Genomic DNA, 2,339 nt, shown 5'->3' on the forward strand with positions numbered 1-2,339 from the left:
CCAGCAACCTGAAACAGTCAAAGTACACAATAATCCCATCCCGGAACAGTGATTAGAATTGATTAGATGGCTTTTGCCAAACTTATCTGTGGACTCTTGTCCCCTACTCAAGAACCTTTTGGCTCATTCATGCGTTACCTAAGATCAAAGGAGAATCAAGATTTCTAACCCACTACACCCACCTATTAATCATTCGTGCGACGAATATTTTTTGGAGTTCTTACAATGTTTCCGGAGTAGTGCTGGGCCCTGGCGCCCCTCAGCGCCACTGTGGTGGAGCTTCCAGGTCAGAGCAGGAGACACAGTAGGAAGCACCATCCTGCAGAGAGGTCTTTGGTGCAGTTGGGTTGTAGCTCAGCGAGAGGTAGCTCTGCATGCTCTCTGCAGGCTGTTCAGCGTATTTCTCTCTAGACATGGACTGCCCATCCCACCGCACAATGGCCATTCATCCGTGTTGAAAAGTAAGGTGTCTTTTTCCTTTCCACTTTAGAGAGGAAATTCAAATACTTACCAGCAAGTGTCAAGAACTGGAAGAAATTAAGAAAGAAGAGAAAGATGATCCCATGGAAATTACTCATGAGGTACAGCATGGTGGTTGTATTTTTTTTAATCGCCTGTTTAGGTGTGGTGGGACTTTCAGCTAATACAGGATTATTTTCATACTCAGAGTTTTCCCTGACTATAACATTGACAATCCAGTTTTCTTTTATAACTTAAATCATATATATTCAAGTCTAGACTTCTGGATTCCTTGATTGTCAGTGGGTTGGCTTCTCACATTAGTATTCACGTCTTAGATAGTTGAGCTGGTGAATGAAGATCTTCCCCAATCCTAAAATATGCAGAAAGTTTAGTCATGCAACAGTGCTTGTCTACTGAGAAGGGGAGGAGTTTGCAAAGGCCCTGGAGGGGAAGAAGTGCATACTTAATGAGGCTCTCCTGCACCCAGCCCGGAGGTACATTTTCTCCAGAATATGAAACTGACGATGAAAGGTTTGAAGGGCACTGCTCTCTGGGCAGGGGCAGGTCCTCTCCTGCAGCCTGCCTGCCTGTCACTGAACTTCGCAGTGTTTAGTGTTCAGTGACTGGTGAGGACCTCAGAGGCAGGGCAGAGGTAACTCTCAGCAGACACACCTTCCTTGTCCTCTCCATTTCCTCCGTTTGTGTGGATGCCACAAAGAGGCAGCTGCAGCAGAGGCAGGGTCTTTTTGGCTGTGAGGGTCCCCTGGCTCTTCCCTGTGTCCCTGGAGGGGTGAAGGAAGCAGCCCCCTGGTTCCCATTTGCCCAGTGCTACCTGCACTTGCACTGCTATTGGCTAGAAAGCACCTTCTCACTAGTTCTTTTTTTTCTAATAAATGGATTCTTCAGATGGTAGGTGTAATCTGATATCCATTCAAACAAAGAATAAGTAACTTAGGTGTTAAAACCCTGTGACTGCAGTTTGCTCCAAGATGAGACTGTCATGTAAATGTATAATAGATGAAACCTATTTAGTCTGGGAAAGTCCAAAACAGAGCACATGTTAGAGATGGGTAGAGAGCTTATCACAGTAGCCTCTTTGCAATCCCTTTATGACCTGAGTTGTACCTGGGGAATCTACTACAGTGATAGATCTTTACCTTGGCAACAGTGTAGCCATGAAGCTCTGTTGTTTCAGAAATGACTTACTGTTTCAGTAACAGATGATCTAATGGGGATTATCATTGGCCTCAAAGAAAATGGGGGCTTAGCAAGGCTGCAGGACTGAGTTTTCTGCTAATAATTGAAAAGTTTTTGTTTGTTTGTTTGCTTGTTTTGTTTTAAATATGGACTGGACTTCCTCTTCTAAGGCTAGTTTCCTTAGCTGGCTTCTTAATTTTAAGGCCTCTTCTTTTAGCACATGAGGCTATGTGTTCTTCAACACTAGCACAAGAAAAAGAAGAAAACTAAAAGTTAGGGAATTTGGAAAAGCTGATTAGCACATTTTTAGTTGCAAATTGAGACAAACCACAGCACTGCCAGTTAGGCAAAAAAAAAAAACCCCAAAAACCAACTATGTGTTTTCACGGTGCACGCTAACTGGGTCCCGCACAGGTCGCACAGGGACCTTGATCCTGACACACCCTGCTGACCAGTGTGAGGGTTGAACAGTGTGAGTCCATCTCAATCCCTTTTTTGCTCAGTAAAGTATATTTTTTGTGCTATCTCTGTGGTAGTTTTTCCAGCACTATGGATAATGTTCTAAGTGACACAGAATCACTGTTCCATTGTCCAGGGAATTAGCTGTAAGACCAGCCCCAAAGCACAAATCTTACTTGATGGGAAGGCTCATCTCGCAAAGACCAGGAGGCAGAGATCGA

The 2,339-nt window shown here is 44.2% G+C and overlaps 1 protein-coding gene across 8 annotated transcripts in view; it reads left to right on the forward strand.

Annotated features, from left to right (window-relative positions):
• IQCE (IQ motif containing E) overlaps window positions 1-2,339 on the forward strand; it is a 55,804-nt gene that overhangs the window by 32,472 nt on the left and 20,993 nt on the right. For all 8 annotated transcript variants that reach the window (XM_008566742.1, XM_008566744.1, XM_008566738.1 and 5 more), the window contains one exon: window positions 491-581. In XM_008566742.1, the coding sequence (XP_008564964.1) occupies window positions 491-581 (91 nt within the window). The remainder of the gene's footprint in view (window positions 1-490; window positions 582-2,339) is intronic.

This window comes from Galeopterus variegatus, unplaced genomic scaffold (assembly GCF_000696425.1).
Source record: "Galeopterus variegatus unplaced genomic scaffold, G_variegatus-3.0.2 Scaffold267, whole genome shotgun sequence".
Taxonomy (NCBI): Eukaryota; Metazoa; Chordata; class Mammalia; order Dermoptera; family Cynocephalidae; genus Galeopterus; species Galeopterus variegatus.